The sequence below is a fragment of the Barbus barbus genome (genome assembly GCF_936440315.1).
Source record: "Barbus barbus genome assembly, chromosome: 39".
Lineage (NCBI taxonomy): Eukaryota > Metazoa > Chordata > Actinopteri > Cypriniformes > Cyprinidae > Barbus > Barbus barbus.
The window spans coordinates 25,972,724-25,991,878 of record NC_136717.1 but is presented as its reverse complement, the minus strand read 5'-3'; the positions used below and the strand labels follow the sequence as shown (position 1 = coordinate 25,991,878).

Sequence of the window (19,155 nt, the reverse complement as noted above, 5' to 3'; positions counted from 1 at the left end):
CTGTGAAAACAAAAAGAGACGGGGCAACTGTGAGACGAGAGTATCACACACCTCAAGGAAATGGCTGAACAATACAGGAATAAAAAGACACTTCTCAAGAGAGAGGTTGGTGTGTCCCTGTGTGTGTGTGTGTGTGTGAGAGAGAGTGTTTATTTGCACATTTTCCTACATCCTTGCTTTATTGCATTAAGGGACTTTCCCTTGCTTACAGTGTAGCTTTGTCCTACCAGTACTGTCTTAAAGGCACAGTATCCTCAAAAATAAAACTGCAGCTCTACTTGTGTTTTAATACATTTTAATGTATTATTAAAGCACATACCGTTAAAACATGTTTTGTGTAAATAGGGTTATTATAGTTAACTAAAAGTGAAATTAAAACCATTAAAAATACATTGTAGTTACTTATTATTGAAGCAAAATCCTAAAAAAAAAAAAAAACATTTCAGCTAGTTGCCAAAGCAACATTTTGCCGTTTAATCAATGAGAAATTTAGTTTTGATTTGGTAACTTGATGTACTAAAAATAACTAAAATAAACAAAAAGCATAAAATGCATGAAATAAACAAAACCTACTAAAAATGGCAAAACCACACAACAAAATTACTAAAACTTTCAACAAAATTAAAATTAAAACATAAAATATAAAAATTTATTAATATACAAAATATTAATAATAACTACAAAAGCATCTCAATAATATTAAAATAACACCGGTTTAAAATAAAATGTAATTTAAGTATGGAAATACTATGATGACAATCGCTGATTGAATCTAAAAAGTTCTTACAGTATCACGTTTACAAAAAGCTGCAATGATCTGCAAAACAAATTCTGAGGTTTGGGATTTAGGGTAAAATGGTCAAATTCAAGCATAACAGATCAAAGAGAGACAACAACAGAAATAGAAGTTCAGCTTGAGTATTTATGCAGAATCCAGACTGAATCTGTGACCAGGGCTGCGTCGGGCAGCTGTCTTTTGTGGGTGAAAGAGCAGATGTTCAATTGTCTTGTTTCATCCTATCACACAATTTCTAAAGCCTTCACCCCAGCGAACCATGAAATAGACAAAATTCCTTTATAAATGTGGCACATTTGAACGGCATGCGAATATAACAACCTCAAACCAGACTGCTTGTCAAACATCTTAAACTCAAACTGCTATATTCTTAGCCTATAACTCTACCATCAAGTTTGGTCATTTAACACTGGCTACATCACGAGAAAGTCATTTTTTCTCTCGTTGGAACAAACAATGTTATTATTTTTCAGGCTGACAGTATACGACTAAGTTTGAAGGGCAGGCTGCATTCTTAAGCGTGAACACAACCCAAAATTATCAGCAAGGCTGCGTAGTTCTGACAGCTGCGTCCAACGTACCTTTTAAATATCTGTGGAGAATGTACTGAAGCCCATAGAAGACCGTTTTGTCGTATTTGACTTTTCTGAGCTTGGTAGGGTCTGTCTTTTTCTCGCGGCACTCAAAGTAAGAGTACACCTTGCTGGTGTTGGGTGGATACTGTTTGTAATGTGTGACCTGCAAGAAAGAAGTTACAACATGTTACATACAAATCATAAACTCAAAGAACCATACAAAAAAAAATTCCTCTGGCACGACTGTGTTAACATTGCAAATATAGTAATGGATGTCAACAAGCCTGGGTGCGTCTGTATCCACAGTTTCCTGTAATTTAGACAGCTGTTGGGTCTTATTCTAGCTGGTCTGCCAGCAATTCAAGTCCACCAGCAACATATTACACACATTGTTTGGCAGACATTACTATTACTATTATTCAAACTGACGCTAATTATTACACATTGACACTCGTCCTGCACCATTATTGATATGGAAAAGAATGATACATCAAATCATGAACCTCAAAAAAGCTATTAGCCATTTATTTGTGAAATTTACTAGCAATGTCTGAGTGAAAATTGCTTATGTAATGTTTTTTTAAGCAGTGATGCCTTTAAAATGATCATTTGGGTGGCGGAGGTGCAGCTCAAAAGCGTTTTAGCTGGTTAGAGTCTCTCTAGGAAGTTTTATCTCTCAATTCATTATTTTTTAATGCACCATATGTTTTAAAGTTGAAGTTTGTAAATTGTTTGTCAAAATAAAATATCTTAACCCAGTTTATTGTGCACTGACTATTATAAGTATGATCATTCCAGACACTAGGGCTGGGCGATATGGGCAGAAATTCTTATCTCTGTATTTTTTTGGCTGATTTGCGATATACGGTAGGCTATATATCTTGGTATTTTCATTTTTGTATCTGGATTTTTTTTTTTTAAATCTGTATTTAATTTATTTTACATATCGCCCAATGTTGTCCAATGAAACAATATATATTAAAAGCTAGTAAAAGTAATAAAACAATGTAAGACTATATATTATGTGCGAAAAAGGGACAAAACGACATTTTATTCTAACATTGTAATATTACAATCTAAAAACAAAAACAATGCTTTTAAAGCTAGTTAAATTCACTAAACTAAAAATGAAAATAAATAAGAACAGAAGCACAGTCATTTATTAGGCTATTTTGATCACCCCATTACAGTCACTTTACAGTTAGTTTTATCATAAAAAATACACTTACTTGTAGGTTTAAAATATGTCACAGCTTTTGTCCAAATTCAAGTATTTCAGCAAAATATATATTTTAGTCAGAAATATTGCGTATTGAGCCAGAGGGTGTTTAATCAGCTCACGCATTAAACGGGAAAGGACATTCAGATTTGGTTACAGAAGTGCAAGCCAAAATTTAAAGAAATGCCAAAATATGAATTTGGGTTTGGGTTTCAATCGAGACTTCTCCTCGACAGGTAAGGTAAACCTAATTTTTTTTGCCATGCATGTTAGCTCTTTACTGTCAAGCCCCAGATAAAATGGTCAGATATTGTAAAGATAAGAACAATCGTAAAAGTGTGAGGAGCATTTGCAATGGTTGTTTGCTTTATTTGTCCACTAGTTCTCACCAGAAGCACAGAAATTACATACCTCACTTTTAAAAGTTGCAAAAGAAAAAAGACCCTGCACTATTTCTAATCAAACACTTGTGAACTTGTTAATGGGGAGTGCACTCAGATTACACTACTGAAGCACATCATTCTATGTCTGAGATGTGCATAAATGCTCTTTTTTGAGCCTTTCTAACACAAGAACTAGTTTTGTGCAACAAAAGGTTGTAGTCATTTAGATAATTTACTTGTTCTTACACAATTTTGCACAAGCAACATTTTCTTAAAAAATCTAAATAAATCCTGTTTGCCCTCTTGCTCTTCAAAGACTTGTGATATAAATACATTCTATGCTGTGAATGTAACTACAGTTACACTAGATATCAAACAGACAACCTACTAAGCTCCCTTCTGATATTTTGTGCATGGTGACCTTTCCCTGGCACTTTTTGGCTGCTCTCTTGTGTACGGCCCAGCCTGGGAAAGGTTACACCCTCATGGTTATGCCTGACAGCTACTGTGGTTGCTCCCTGCAGTCCAAGAGCAAATTTCATGCAGCTTTTCCCCTCCGGCGTTCCCAAAAGGCAGAAGTCCTTGTGGATCAGCAGCCGAGGAGGTCCTGCTAGGGTCTGGAGGCCCTCTCCCTTCTGGAATAGCCCATTCATGTGAACAGCTGCATGCGGTCCAGGCATGTGTAACGGAGTGGAAAAGTATGTTAAATTATTGCATAAATGGGGACAGCGCCATCTATGTGGTGCGTGATATAATTTAGCATGTGGAGTAGGGACCGCCCACAGCAGAGTTAACGAAGTTACACGTTTTTCACGGTCTGAGAATTACCATTTATAAGTGTCCAAAGCACACAAATATTTGCTTTATTGTGACTGTATCTTTCAATGAATATGTTGGGACTCTGTTGAGTCATGTTTGGCGTCGAGTGTGTTGCTCAATATTGAGTTATAATGTGTTTGTTACCAGACTCAATTGTAATCAATTTGTGTGTTGTCTTGTGTTTTATGTAGAAATGGTTTATTCTCTTACTGAATCAGAGAAACCCTATTTGCACACGCTGTCTCCACTGTGCAGACCACCCAGGCAAGACCTTCACATTGGTGCCGTGAAGTTGTGATGCCGCTGTGTTGCCTTGGGTCGAGTCTTCAAGCAAGCTGAGAGAGATCACCGTGCTGCCGCATAAGGGCTGGACGTATCCATCATCAGTTGAACAGCTCATAATCAGTCCACAGCCTTTTGTGATCAAGGGACTCACTCACTTTATTCTTTTTCTTTATTGGACTCTGCTCTTTGACATTGAGTTTCAAATTCTGCATGTATTGTAGCGTATTTCATTGCCCATTATGAGTAACGGTGACCGATATATTCCTGACCAATTTACTTCTGGTCCAGTGGGTAGAGGCAGAGGGGTTTTAAGTTTTCCAGTTCCCTTTTCAATGAATAGTCCCGGTGCTGACGATAGTGATAGTAGGCCTGGCAATGCCAAAAAGGGTTGTCCTCTAAGAGAGTATGATGCCGCAGACATGCAGTCAGATGTCAATCAAAGAGTAGCCTGCACATCTACACCCAAGAATGATAGCGTTCCTGATATGTTAGGGCAGATGAGTTCAATAGTTCATCAAATTGGCCAACAACTAGCAGAGAACATTATGTCTCATCTCAGTTCCTATAGCTTGGACACCGACACGCTAAGTAAAAAACACACTGATGATTATAAGATTGACAGCCCCTCAGGCATGAATAATGTGTCACAAAACCAAGTAATTCATCACAGAAACGTCAAGGAGCCTCCTTCATTCAGAGGAGATGGTTCAGATACTGTTGAAATTGAGGAATGGGAAGATCTGATGAGGACATTGTTAGAAAGGGCAACATGAGTGGTGATGAGCACGTGGAGGAAATCCTTGTACACCTGCGTGGTAAAGCAAAAGACGTGGTCAAATTCTGGATCAGGAACTGTGACTCTGCCACCACTGTTTGCCCAAACTCTGTCTACAGCCTGCTGCGCAAACATTTCAGTTGTAGTCACTACTCACCTGTTCCTCTTGCTGATTTTTACACTACTTTACCTGAGGAGGATGAGAATCCATACGACTACTGGCTGAGACTTAAAGCGGCTGATGTCGCCTCTGAATGCCTGCGTGAGCAAGGTAAAACACTTGACAAGCCCAGTGTTGAAATAGTCCACATGTTTATCAGACACTGCCCGAATAAAGACTTGGCCTTAACCTTCAGATCCAAACCAATTGACAAGTGGTCGGCCCATGAAGTACAGGCTGTGCTTAATGACTATCAATCTGACTTATCGTTCAAAGCCACCAGTGCAGTGCATCGCAGCCAAAGTGAAAGAGTTTCAATTAACAAGCTTGATGTTTATACAGTTCCAGTGCCTGCTCCCTTGGTGTGCGACCAGCAACAGAAAAGCACAGATTTCTCTGCCCTTGAAAAGGTCATCGACATGCTTGAAAAAGTCCTGTTAACCAATTCTAACAAACCTCAGTCTCATCCTAGACGCCAGCCTCATATTTGACTTCCTAGGATTGAAGGTTTTGATGCCTTACCGTATTCTATTTGCGCTGATCCTGCCCATTCCGCCTTGATGTACTGTCGTGAGCATCGACTGTGTTTCCAGTGTCAGTCACCTGGTCACTCCAGGCGTTCTTGTCTTCGGTGGAGAAGTCAATCCACTCAGCCCAGTCCGGAAAACTAGTAGGTCTGCGCACAAGGGAGGATAGTACAGACCATGTTGATAATCCTCCCATCTTCGACACACAAGATTACAAGTCTGCATTTGAACAGTATAAACCGAGTGTCTCACCTGATAAAACCGCCGTCTTTCAAGGAATCCAAAGAGTCCCCAGAGCTGATTCATTATTTTACACTACTGTGTCTGTGGAAAATGGTCCGTCTTTCACTGCTTTACTTGACAGTGGCTCAATGGCCTGCACTCTCAGCAGACGGCTGAAGCTAGTCTGCTGGCAAGCACCTTAACGTTGAGAAAATGCTCTGCCGATGGTGTTGTAATTATTGGATGTGGTGGTCACCGAGTCACACCAACAGCATTGTATGATCTGCCTGTCTGTGTCTATGGTTGTAAAATGATAATACCTGTGTTGATAGTTCCAGGCCAGACAGATGAGATGATCTTGGGCAGCAATGCCATCAAAAGCCTACTGACTCTCATAAAAAATACAGATGACTATTGGAAATTGGTCTCACTACCGTGCTGTAATGGACAAAACGAGTGCTTAGAGTTCATTTCTTTGCTGTCCAACACTCAGAGATGGAGAGGCGACCACGTGCCTGAGAAGGTTGGTACTGTTAAACTCAAGCACTGTGTGACACTCCAACCCCAGAGTGAACACCTTGTCTGGGGGAAGCTTCCTGTCAACACTACAATGTCTGTGGGAAGTACGGTGCTGGTGGAGCCCACCCAGTCCAAAAGTAGCCCTAAGCAGATCTTGGTCGGTCGAGTCATTACACCTTTATGGGGCGATGGCTGGATACCTGTTAAAAGTTATAAACCCTACAAACAGTGTGTTGACCTTAAGAAGAAATGCAAAGATTGCGGATGTTTCTCCATGTATTGCTGTTGAAGATCTCCCAGAGAGTGACTGTATTAAGTCTCAAGTTCAATACTTTCAACATGAGGATGGTTCCCAGGAATCTGAGGATGAGTTAATGCAGATCTTGGGTGACTTGGGATTGAGAGACTTGGATCTGACAGCATGCGAAGTGTCTTCAACATGGAAAATGAAACTGCTCCATCTTGTCAAGAAATATGAGTCCATATTTTCAAGGAATAAAATGGACTGTGGTGAAGCCAAAGATTTCGTACATCGGATTCGCCTAGTGGATGAAAAACCCTTTCGTCTCCCCTACCGTCGTGTACCTCCAAGCCATTATGAGAAACTGAGAGTAGCGCTGGACGAAATGGAAGAGAAGGGCATAATCAGAAAGTCAAACAGTGAATACGCATCCCCTCTCGTCCTGGTGTGGAAAAAGAATGGTGATTTGAGGATCTGTACGGATTTTCGGTGGTTGAACGCCAGAACTGTGAAGGATGCCCATCCTCTGCCACACAAGGCCGACGCCTTAGCTGCTCTTGGAGGAAATGCTTTCATCTCGACTATGGACCTTACCTCAGGCTTCTATAATGTTCCTTTACATGAGGAAGATAGCAGGGAACAGGGAACCGTTTGTCCAGTCTAGTGTAAGCCATCGACTTGTAACAGAACCTTACCACTCTTTCGGATCAAGGTCCGAGTTTTGAGGGCAAATTGATGAAGGAGCTGCTGGATATGGCAGGTATAAGGAAATCGCATACCACTCCTTACCACCCTATGGGAAACGGAATCACTGAACGCTTCAACAGAACAACCAGCTATTTTCCACACGTGATCTCTGACCCTCCAATGACCTCTGCGGGATCCTTAAGTAATGAAGCGTCCCTTTAAAAGGCTAAATGAACGTATCATCAGCCTCAATGTGAAACACGAGAATCCTATTACATCCGTGGTGGGAGGATAAAAGACAAAGGCATCCACTCCCGTCCTCTAGCAGTACGAAAGAAAACACTGATTAAACATAGATGAGACCATATCAACAACATAACAGACACAACAGCAGTCAATGTCGCCACTCTGGACCCAAGGACAGAGAGCGGAGTTGAGGTGAAAAGTGAGCAACAACTTCAGGACAACAAAGTAAAACCAGCATACAATTGATATTTTAAGCTTAATACAGATACAAAGGTTATGGCATACTTACTTTTGATAATTTCTTAAAGGGAAAGGGAAAAATTATGGTTGCCTCACATGTTGACAAGACTTGACAGATATGCTATATGCATGAACGTCAGCAGTACCACTTACATTGTAAAATACTAAGTGCGAGTCATTTTGTTAACCTGAATTTAACCTTTAATTTCATGAAATGCAACTCAAAGTGCTTCACAAGCATAAATCAAATATTAAAAACAGGATCAAACTTTAAATGGTGAAATTGTGTTAAATGATATAAAGGGAAGTTTTTATTAAAGTGTTTTCACATACATATCAAGAAAAAAGATCAAACATGTACGTAAAACGTACAACGCCTGTGTTTTCCCCTACAAGTCAAAAGTACAAAGTTAAAAAGAAGAAGAGGTGAGCGCGTTCGTTTATCTATAACAAAAAAAGAATCGGACGCGTTTGTTAAAACAATAAGATAAATTTATCAAAATCTATGTCGTACTTTTAAAAAAAGTTTGAATTTATAACAGATACAAAGTTAAATAATATAGAATTGTGTAAGATACTTGTAACAATCTTGTAACATTTTAAAAACTAGTTGCCACAACGGTAGAAAAGTTAAACAAATGTGTATCTTACGGCGATCGTTAAAACACCAGCTTAAGATACTTGTAAAAATCTTGTAACATTACAATTTAAAAGCTAGCTTTTGTCCCAACTAGGGATGTAACGGTATGAAAATTTCTAATCACGATTATAGTGACCAAAATTATCACGGTTATCAGTATTATTCAGAATGCAGCGGCACGACTGATCTTCAACGAGCCCAAAAGAGCGCATGTTACACCACTCTTCATCTCCTTGCACTGGCTACCAGTGGCAGCTCGCATCCAGTTCAAGTCACTGATGCTTGCGTACAGATCTACCACAGGCTCTGCACCCTCCTACTTCCACTCACTATTACGAACCTACATCCCCTCCAGAAGTTTGAGATCTGCTAGTGAGCGACGCCTTGTGGTACCATCACAGAGAGGCTCAAAATCACTCTCCAGAACATTCTCGTTCACCATTCCTGGCTGGTGGAATAATCTTCCCACCCCTATCCGGAACGCTGGATCCCTGGCAATCTTCAAGCAACAACTGAAAACTCATCTCTTTCGGCAGTACTTGACTTAATCCTAAACTAAAAAAAAAAAAAAAAAAAAAAAACTTTCCTTCTATCTTTCTCTCCACCTACTAGTTTGTACTTATTTGAACAATGACTGAGACTTGGTGTTACGAGCACTTCCTCTGTCTGACTGCCTCTTCAAGATGAATCGCTTTTTGTATTCCCCAATTGTAAGTCGCTTTGGATAAAAGCGTCTGCCAAATGACTAAATGTAAATGTAAATGTAAATTATCACGGTATTGTTAAAATGTGCTGGAGATGTTCAAAAAGTACCACACATAAATCACTTCACCAAGTTTCATACTTACAAATCAACAAACAGCAAATAAAATGACTTTTTGTTTGCATAATCACTAAAACAATAACATTACCAATGAAGTCTGTATTTTAAATGACAATTTGACTGACAACAGTTTAATAGCATATTCAAATAAATAATGTAAATGTTCAAATAAAGCTTTGAAAAAGTTTAACATAAAGGTAGACCTCACATTTCAGCCTTTAAAGAAAAGGGTTAAGTTAAAATGATAATTGATTAATAAATGATTATATGTATTTTATCTGCTCCATAAATAATTCTATATAGCTTATCTGAATTGTTTAAATGTGTAGAATCCACATAAGCTTGTTTTTCATCAACCGGTTAAAATTTACAGCAGGGCATGCAAATTTGGTCCGTTTTTTGGCCAGACAGAAACTGCACACAGGCTGAATGTAAATAAATGTCTGTAAATCCAGTCACTGACAGCAGGTGGCGCTTTATACGGAAAAGCTGAATTACAGCTGATTCCTGTGAACTCCGCGAACACTTCCTTTAGGTATTACATGGAGCGAAGATGAAAACAAAATGCCATCAAATCGTTTCTGAAGACAGTCAGAACCTTCAGAGGTACATTCATATAATTAATTAATTGATATATTCAGTTGTATAATTCCCTTAGCACTCTTTTAAAACCTCCCAGCTTTTCCGCCCTGTTTTCACTCAGAACGAAACTACTGTGCGCACGTGAGACTGTTACTGAAAACTCTGCTTTATGCCGGACAGTATTTATTTATCACGAGTTGTTCAAATCACGGTAATCGAATACGGTTTTAATGATAAATAAAATATGAAACGGTAATACTAACCGTGGGGAATTTTATCATGATTTATCGTCAAACCGGTAATCGTACATCCCTAGTCCCAACTTAGAAAATTAAAAGAGCAGACTATTTTGCGCACCGTCCGTCAGATAACCTCTCACTTCTGTGTCAAACTGAGAATGAGTTTACGAGCGCTGTCAGGCCACACCTACATCACCGCCCCCCTAACGCTATAAGGAGAGACCGACGCAGACATTTAAAAGTTAAAAGAATTAAAGTAACGTTTTTAAGTTATTTTTAATAACTCTTTAGCGTTTCTTAATTAATGAAACCATTCAGTATTCAACCTAAAGCTTTTCACTTTAAAGGTTACACAAGCTTTCTTCTAAACAAACGCCCGCAGGAAAAATGTTGTTTGTTTTGTCTTATTTAAGTGTCATAAGTCCTTTATTTACCCTTTGATTTTTGTCAAGCTTAAGACTTTTGCAGTGCTATATACCCCATACTTTTTTCGCTTTAAAAATTAGGTATTCTTTTAAACATCCACCTCTAACCTACAGGAAAATGTTGTTTTATTTTATTTTAGTTTAGTTATTCACGCTTAATACCTTTTATTTACTCATTGATTTTGTCAAACTTAAAACTTCTAGTGTGCTATGTCAGTTAAAATACACATGTGCGAGAACAAACTGAAATGAAAGCAAATGTTTTGGATTTTCAGTCGTAATTAGACGGCTAAACTTTTTACAACATCTTACGAAATGTAAATATTTTGTCTCACGCAGTGCGACGAAATGAGAAAGGCCGCTGTGCGTCTGGACGTATGGATACTGAAACTGATCCTTATCTGATCAAGAGGTCCGTTGTAAAATATCTAAAGTTTCTGTGATTCAACTCATTCGCAATCGAATGAGTTTTTGAGGGGATCTGGAGTCATAAACTTTGTTAGAACGTGAGGTAAAAGGTTCGTTGACCAAAACAGATCATCTATGTTCAGCGATCAAAGGACATCCGTGTTAACCACTTTATGACGTGCACCTGCGCGTGCGAACTCTGTCAAAAGTTTAGGTAGAAGTTCACTAACTGGTCAAAGGATGTGTGCCCTATTGAACCTTTTTATGACACATATCTGGTGAAGTTAGGTAAAGTTGAGAATTGAGTATTTATAATCTATTCGAATGCGGTTTCAAACTGATGTTCAGGATGAGATGAGATAGATAAAGAAGTCGATAACCACAAACTTAAAAAAATAGGGAGGGTCAAGGTGATTGTTTTAATAAGATGGTCTATGCTGTTGGAAAATCTTGCTTAATTTACTTAGTTTTGTTATTTCTGTTATATATTTTTCAACCCTCAACACACACACACACACACGCACACAAACACTCAACACATCTACACATGAACATCCACATAAACAACCATACAGTTAAATATTTAGACTTTTATGATGTCTCATACAAACCTTTTATAAATTAAAACTTTTAGAATCACACTGGGTAACTTTACAAGATGATGAAAAGCAGCATGATTAAACAATGATATAACTTTTGTTTTAACAAATAAGTTTAGATCTTTCAAACCTAAAACCATGATGCTCTAAAGCAAGGATTAGAAGCAGGCACTTACAGAGATTTTTCTTTATGAATTTGACCTATATTAGACTGAAAATTACTTGTCATAAGGTTGTCTGCAACAAAAGTATAAGGTGCCACAAATGCTTCTCAGAATGTTTACAACAGATTAGACTGTCTTTCTCACTTTAAAAATGGTATTATTAACCGCAGAGTTTAAATGTAGCATTTGTTCACAGTATAATGTTTTATTAAAATAAAAACAACTGGTCTATATAGGTTTATTATATATGCATGCGCTGATTTGTGACTACGTGTTTTGAGTTTGAGCTCTGTCAAGTTGATTCTTTATCGTCTATTTTTTTTATCTTAAAACTATTTTATACACTATCTTTTTCGTTTTTATAACGTGTGAATATATCCACAATAGCATTCTAAAACAAAAACAATCGGAGCGCCTTGTTATCACTAGTTTTATTTTGATTTCTCGTGTTTGCTATTAGCTTATAGCCCGTTAGCATAGGCAGCGTGCCTGCCGCTAATCTAGCTTACACTGCTAATACTCTATTCACACACATTGCCTTTGTCTCACTCTTATTTGCTTAAATGGCGGATTTGTGTCTACCTTTGAGTGCAGGTGAGGACACGTTCGAGCTGCATTCGGTGCAGCTGGAGCTGGAGGCCGTGGAGAAGCAGATCCGCGACCTGGTGGAGAAGCAGGCCCAGCTGAGAGAGAGGAGAGCCGCGCTGGAAACATCCCGGGCTGAAGCTCACAAGTCCGGGGTAAGTATACAGCACGCTGCTAACACTCCCACCACCTCTACTCCGTGCGTTTCTCTATACAGACACTGTGCACCCAGGACGCGGTCTTCACAGATGTCCTTCACTCCGGCGCCGGGACGCCACGGACCCTGGGTGCAACAACAGCAGCGGAAGACGCGAGCCAGGCCCTGGGGGACAACCTCGCCGCCTCCGGTCTTCGAGATCTCCACCCGGAACCGCTTCGCTCCCCTCCGCGAGACGGAACGCGACGCTGTGATCGTCGGAAGCTCCATCGTCCGGCACGTCCGTGCTACGCTAGCTGAAGGTAAAGTGCACACACACTGTTTCCCCGGTGCTCGTGTTCTCGATGTTTCTGCGCAGATACCCGCGATCCTGAAGGGCGATGAGAGCATCGGGGCTGTCGTGCTGCACGTGGGGACTAACGACATCAAGCTGCGGCAGACGGAGACACTGAAGAGGGACTACAGGAGCCTGATCGAGACGGTACGCAGCAGATCATCGTGTCAGGTCCACTTCCGACGTATCGACGAGGACACGAAAGGTTCAGTAGACTGTTTGCTTTAAACGAATGGTTATTGTCATGGTGTAAAGAACAGAAACTGCTCTTTGTAAATAATTGGAATCTTTTCTGGGAGCGTCCTAGGCTTTTCCGTGCTGATGGCCTGCACCCCAGCAGAGTCGGAGCGGAACTCCTGTCGGACAACATCTCCAGGACGCTACGCTCCATCTGACTAGTAAGTCAATTCTCAAATGACTTTTGTTCTACCCACTTAAATGATAGAAGTACCCGCGTTGTCCAATCTATACAGCCTGTGTCTGTTCCCCGAATAGCGAGGTCAAAATATAAATTTAATGCAGGATCTAGAAAAAATCTGATCGTGATTAAACCAGAAAAACACAAAATAAATGAACAAAAACAATTTTTGAAGCTTGGGCTCCTAAATATTAGATCACTCGCACCCAAAGCAGTTATTGTAAATGAAATGATCACAGATAATAATTTTGATGTACTCTGCCTGACTGAAACCAAATGAATATTTTGGTCTAAATGAGTCTACTCCACCGAGCTACTGTTATAAACATGAGCCCCGTCAGACTGGCCGTGGCGGCGGTGTGGCAACAATATATAGTGATATTCTCAATGTTACTCAGAAAACAGGATACAGGAGGTTTAAGTCATTCGAAATACTTCTGCTTAATGTTACACTGTTAGATATGCAAAATAAATCTCTCTTATCTCTTGCTCTGGCAACTGTGTATAGACCGCCAGGGCCATATACAGATTTCCTAAAAGAATTTGCAGATTTCCTCTCAGATCTATTGGTTAATGTTGATAAAGTGCTAATTGTCGGAGATTTTAACATTCACGTTGATAATACAAATGATGTGCTAGGACTTGCGTTTACTGACCTAATAAACTCTTTTGGAGTCAAGCAAAACGTCACCGGGCCCACTCATCGTTTTAATCATACGCTAGATTTAATTATATCGCATGGACTTGATCTTACCGATATAGATATCATACCTCAAAGTGATGATGTTACTGATAATTTCCTTGTATCGTGCATGCTGCGTATTACTGATATTAATTATATGGCTCCGCGTTATCGTCTGGGCAGAACTATTGTTCCAGCCACCAAAGACAGATTCACAAATAACCTGCCTAATTTATCTCAACTTCTCTGTGTACCCATAAATACACATGAACTAGACGAAATAACTAGCAACATGGGCACTATCTTCTCTAATACATTAGAAGCTGTTGCCCCTCTCAAATTGAAAAAGGTTAGAGAAAAATGTACTGCGCCATTGTACAACAGTTATACCCATTCTCTCAAGAAAGAAACTCGTAATCTTGAGCGCAAATGGAGAAAAACTAACTTGGAAGTTTTTAGAATTGCGTGGAAAAACAGTATGTCCAGCTATAGACAGGCTCTAAAAGCTGCCAGGGCAGAGCATATCCACAAACTCATAGATAATAACCAAAACAATCCAAGGTTCTTATTTAGCTCAGTGGCTAGACTAACAAATAAACAGACACCGCCCGATCTAAATATTCCCTCACAATTTAATAGTAATGATTTTATGAATTTCTTTACTGATAAAATAGATAACATCAGAAATACAATAACAAATGTAGATTCTACTGCGTCTAGTATTTCAGCTTCATTCATCGCACCCAAAGAAAAACTGCAGTGCTTTACAACTATAGGACAGGAAGAGCTAAATAAACTTATCAGTGCATCTAAACCAACAACGTGTTTATTAGATCCTATACCCACTAAACTACTGAAAGAGTTGTTACCTGTAGCAGAAGAACCGCTTCTCAATATTATTAACTCATCGTTATCTTTAGGTCACGTCCCAAAACCATTCAAGCTGGCGGTTATTAAGCCTCTTATTAAGAAACCACAACTAGATTCTAATGAACTGGCAAATTACAGACCCATTTCAAATCTTCTGTTTATGTCAAAAATTTTAGAAAAAGTTGTGTCTGCTCAATTGTGCTCCTTCTTGCAAAAAAATGATCTCTATGAAGAATTTCAGTCAGGTTTCAGGCCTCACCATAGCACAGAAACTGCACTTGTTAAAATTACAAATGACTTGCTTCTTGCTTCAGATCAAGGCTGCATCTCATTGCTAGTATTACTTGATCTTAGTGCTGCGTTTGACACTATAGACCATGATATACTCATAGATCGACTACAAAACCATATTGGTATTCAAGGGCAGGCTTTAAGGTGGTTTAAATCATACCTGTCCGATCGCTACCACTTTGTTCATTTAAATGGAGAGTCATCACAATTATCACCAGTAAAGTATGGAGTACCACAAGGATCAGTCCTAGGTCCTCTTCTATTTTCAATATACATGTTGCCTCTTGGTAATATTATTAGAAAATACGGGATTAGTTTTCATTGCTATGCTGATGATACTCAACTATATATCTCAACAAAACCAGGTGAAACTTCTAAACTATCTAAGGTAATAGATTGTGTAAAAAATTTAAAAGATTGGATGACCAATAATTTCCTCCTATTAAATTCAGATAAGACAGAGATATTACTTATTGGACCAAAAAACAATACACAGAATCTCTTGGATTACAATTTACAACTAGACGGATGCACTGTCACATCCTCTAAAGTCAAAAATCTGGGAGTTATATTAGACAGCAACTTGTCCTTTAAAAATCATATTTCCCATGTTACAAAAACAGCATTCTTCCATCTTAGAAACATTGCCAAGCTTCGAAACATGCTACCTGTTTCTGATGCAGAAAAGCTAGTCCATGCATTCATGACCTCTAGACTGGACTATTGTAATGCACTGCTAGCTGGTTGTCCTGCATCTTCAATAAACAAACTACAGATAGTCCAAAATGCAGCGGCTAGAGTTCTTACCAGATCAAGAAAATATGATCATATTACCCCAATTTTACAGTCTCTGCACTGGCTACCTATTCAGTTCCGTATCATTTACAAAATATTATTACTTGCCTATAAGGCCCTAAATGGTTTAGCTCCTGCGTACCTAACTTGTCTTCTACCACGCTACAATCCAACCCGCTCCTTAAGGTCGCAAAACTCTGGACTTTTGGTAGTACCTAGGATAGCAAAGTCCACTAAAGGAGGTAGAGCTTTTTCACATTTGGCTCCCAAACTCTGGAATAGCCTTCCTGATAACGTTCGGGGTTCAGACACACTCTCTCTGTTTAAATCTAGATTAAAGACACATCTCTTTAGCCAAGCATTCACATAATGCATTTTATAATCTTGTACTGTAGTATATCTAATCAAATGTACATAATTATTATTCTTTATCTTGGGATGAACAAATCATTTTTTTTTTTTGTTTGTTTTTTTTTTTTTTTTTTTTTTTTTGCTTAGATGGAACAGCAGCTACGCTAATTATGTTTCTATTTGTCTCTGTTTCTGCCACGGGATTAACATCCCGTGGTAATTAGGAATGACAGAAGCTTCAGTCTGGATCCAACCCCTAAATGATCTGAGATGACCGAACACCTGAGAAAAGATAATGCCAACCCCTCAGAGGACCTAAGAGGATGCCAACGCTCAGAAAACATACAGAATTACCAAATGACCACTGGAACTAGTTGAGACCTTACAATCTGACTTTGCTGCAGTTAAATTGAACTGCTGGTTTGTTGGCCAGAGGATTTTGATTTTGATATTGAGCAGTTGCTTTAACACAATTTACATTGTTAAAAGCGCTATATAAATAAAGGTGACTTGACTTGACTATTTGACTAAGATTTGATCAAATAACTGATATAAGAAACATGCAAATATTCGATAAGTCCATCTTATCACACCACAACCTGACGTGTCTGATGGTTTGTGATGACATAAATATCTTCCTGATACAGATGTGTTAAGTGTCTGTAAAATAGTTTAAAAAGTCATCTTTTTTAGCTTTCATGTAGGATTTGTGTCCACGCTCAAGTGGTTTTTGTGTAACAGAATCCTGAGACAAATGAAAACAGAATGAATTCAGCGTGATTCTACCATATTAAATCAATAATAAAAAATAAAAAATAAAAGATTTCATTTATATACCGTATCTGGCTTTCTCTTATGACTTTTTTAAATGTGTTGAAAACCGTATAGTGTTGTGTTTCTAAGTTAGGATGCTTGTAGTTAATCACGTCTTTAACTAAAACATTTTTTATTCAAACTCTCTCACACACACACACACACACACACACAGCTTTCACGGACAGCCGCAAATTGCCAACAAATTCTTAACTTTGTTTTATCATTCAGCTATAGCTAAAACCCTATAACGGAGTTATTTTATGCATTATTACAACTATAGATGCTGAAAGAGCTCATTAACCTGTTTAACTCTAAAAATGTGAACAATGTCGCTTACGACTAGTTTAACAAACAAGGGTATGCTCATAAAACAAGTCTGGAAGCGATTTGAAGCATTCTAACAACAAGTTCAACCGCTGCAGAAAACGTAGCTATTATAGCACCGCAGTAAACTCCGGATGTCAGTTTAATGTTTAATCTTTTTTTAGCATATTCAGTTTTGATTTCAGTTTTAGTATTTTGAGGCTTGTCAGTGTAAATCGATGTCATTTAAATGTTTTACAACATTACACAGTGCATCTAAACTATTTTATCGTAGCTTTATTTCAGTTTTTCTAATGATTAATTTTGCCTTATAATAACAAGGATCTATGTATGCACTACACAGAGGACATACTATATGTGACCCTGGACCACAAAACCTTCTCTCTTAAGTCTCTGAAGTATATTTGTAGCAATAGCCAAAAATACATTGTATGGCTCAAAATTATTGATTTTTCTTTTATGCCAAAAATCATTAAGACATTAAGTAAAGATCATGTTCCACGAAGATATTTTGTAAATTTCCTACAGTCAATATATCAAAACTTCATTTTTGATTATTAATACGCAGTGTTAAGAACTTTATTTGGACAACTTTAAAAGGCGATTTTCTCAATTTTTTTTTGCACCCTCAGATTCCAGATTTTCTCGGCCAAATATTGGCATATCCTAACAAACTATACATTAATGGAAAGCTTATTTATTCAGATTATGTATAAATCTCAATTTCGAAAAATGTACCCTTATGACTGCTTTTGTGGTCATATTCTTTACATTAGAATGTACAGTGCGATCCAATTTATAGTATATGCATATAAAAAAAATCATGTATCACATTTCATTGTTTTACAGTACAATAACATGCATTTTGAAACTTGATTTCAGGATATATTTAGAAATCCCATGTCAGCAATCTCTAAAAAACAGAGTCTATTACTAACAGGCTAGGTCTAGTAGTTAGTTGCACAGCTATCAGTCTAAATCATATCTCACCGTTATATTTCATCGCTTAAATAAGCGAAACACTGAATGCTGATTAACTTTATCTGATTCCGTTGTGCATTACATTCATTTCCTGAGCAAGCAAGTGCTTTCGGTTTTGATTCTGAAGAGAAATCCCCCTCAGGACCCGCGCCTCTTGCCCTTTAGGTGTAATTCACACTCGTATCTGCTCGTAATCCGTTATTTCCGACATAAACACACATAATCTACTAAAGAAGAACACAGATGAAGATGTAGCTGTCGTTTCTCCTCACACACACTCGGCCTACCGACCTGACTGACTCTGACTCAACCGTTAACGGCCTGAAGGATGAAACCACCTTCATTTCTCGTTCTCTTTCGCTCATTTTCCTCTCACTCACAGGTTCGCCGGTATACAACAGCACACCGGACCCGGGTTGTGGCTCTCTGCTCACCTTGTAGGAGTCAGTAGCTAACAATAAGTTGAACTCCGCGGCGCCTGTGTGCTGCTCCATCTTCTCCTTGACGTGACTGGAGTCGCGCGCCGCTGTCAGCTCTGTTGTTCCCTCTCCACCGCGCGGACTCTCAACCAACCCCCGTCGCTGAGGAGGGTGCGTGACGGAATCAGAATGGGCGGGACCGAACGGAGTGACTGGCCAATCAGGGGATAAGGTGACTTAGACCTCATTGCAGGGGGCGAGGTGTGGCGCTTACGGGAAAGTGAATGGATGAAACAGAAAGTATTATAAGAGAAATGTATTAAATTATACTAATCATTTGTTCTTATTAGAAAGTTCTTAACTTTATGTTTTGCTTTACTATTTTTTAAAGAATATAATTGTATATTATATAATTTTTTTCTTATTTAACCCCTTTAGTTTGCATTTTATATACATTCTTAATTGTATTTATTCTGTAATGCAGTTTATGATGATATTGATTTTGGTAGCATTTTTTTTTTTTAAATGTTTTATTTGAGAATTTCTTTTTCAGGACAC

General features: G+C 38.5%; 2 protein-coding genes across 3 annotated transcripts in view; one reads left to right on the top strand and one right to left on the bottom strand.

Moving 5' to 3' along the window:
- The window catches only part of LOC306858720 (nicotinamide phosphoribosyltransferase), a 35,530-nt gene extending 16,798 nt beyond the window's left edge, over positions 1 to 18,732 (bottom strand). The window contains exons 1-2 of one of the 2 annotated variants that reach the window (XR_013783226.1): positions 18,613 to 18,726; positions 1,378 to 1,534 (exon numbers count right to left, since the gene is read on the bottom strand). Coding sequence is in view for 1 of the 2 variants with exons in the window: in XM_079399394.1 (XP_079255520.1) it covers positions 1,378 to 1,534; positions 18,613 to 18,672 (217 nt within the window). In the remaining variant the exon portion in view is untranslated. Of the gene's footprint in view, positions 1 to 1,377; positions 1,535 to 18,612 lie in introns of both variants that reach the window. The other variant, XM_079399394.1, reaches the window with a different exon arrangement.
- On the top strand, positions 16 to 13,203 carry LOC306858722 (uncharacterized protein). The gene is made up of 2 exons (XM_079399396.1): positions 16 to 105; positions 12,169 to 13,203. The coding sequence occupies exon 2, from the start codon at positions 12,408 to 12,410 to the stop codon at positions 12,876 to 12,878; it is 471 nt and encodes a 156-aa protein (XP_079255522.1). The 5' UTR covers positions 16 to 105; positions 12,169 to 12,407; the 3' UTR covers positions 12,879 to 13,203.
- Positions 18,733 to 19,155: the final 423 nt, after the last annotated feature.